The following is a 475-nucleotide window of genomic DNA, read 5'->3' as shown; positions in this document are numbered from 1 at the left end:
CTTCCCCCCTTCCCCCCAGGTCACCCAGTACCAGTTCATCGCCTGGCCTGACCACGACGTCCCGCAAGCGCCCTACACCTTCTCGCTCATGACGCTGGAGATCCGAAGAAGGGAGATCACCGGGCCGCTCCTGGTGCACTGCAGGTGAGTAAATGCCCTTCGCCCTGACGCTTTCAGGTCCTGGCACTCTAATGATCCAACGATTCTATTGCCCTTAATGTCATAATAACCTTATTCCTTAAGGTCCTAACGCCCTAATGCCCTAGCCCTGATACCCTAGCATCCTGACGATCCAACACTTTAAGGTCCTAACGCCCTAATGCCCTAGTACACTGATACCATAACGTTTTAAGGCCCTAACATCCAAAAAACTAATATCCCTAATACCCTAACACCCTAGTGCCTTAACACCCTAATGCCCTAAATACCCTAACACCCTAACGCTTATTCTTTTTTTGCATATACTAAAATTCTA

The 475-nt window shown here is 49.3% G+C and overlaps 1 protein-coding gene across 1 annotated transcript in view; it reads left to right on the top strand.

Annotated features, from left to right (window-relative positions):
• LOC119587387 (receptor-type tyrosine-protein phosphatase S-like) overlaps nucleotides 1–475 on the top strand; it is a gene marked incomplete in the record, with an annotated part of 26,335 nt that overhangs the window by 13,712 nt on the left and 12,148 nt on the right. Inside the window, 1 exon segment of the mRNA XM_037936130.1 lies at nucleotides 4–144. Coding sequence (XP_037792058.1) covers nucleotides 4–144 — 141 coding nt within the window.

Source organism: Penaeus monodon, chromosome 22 (assembly GCF_015228065.2).
Source record: "Penaeus monodon isolate SGIC_2016 chromosome 22, NSTDA_Pmon_1, whole genome shotgun sequence".
Lineage (NCBI taxonomy): Eukaryota > Metazoa > Arthropoda > Malacostraca > Decapoda > Penaeidae > Penaeus > Penaeus monodon.
The sequence above is the reverse complement of the archived record's forward strand: the minus strand, read 5'-3'. Positions and strand labels throughout refer to the sequence as shown.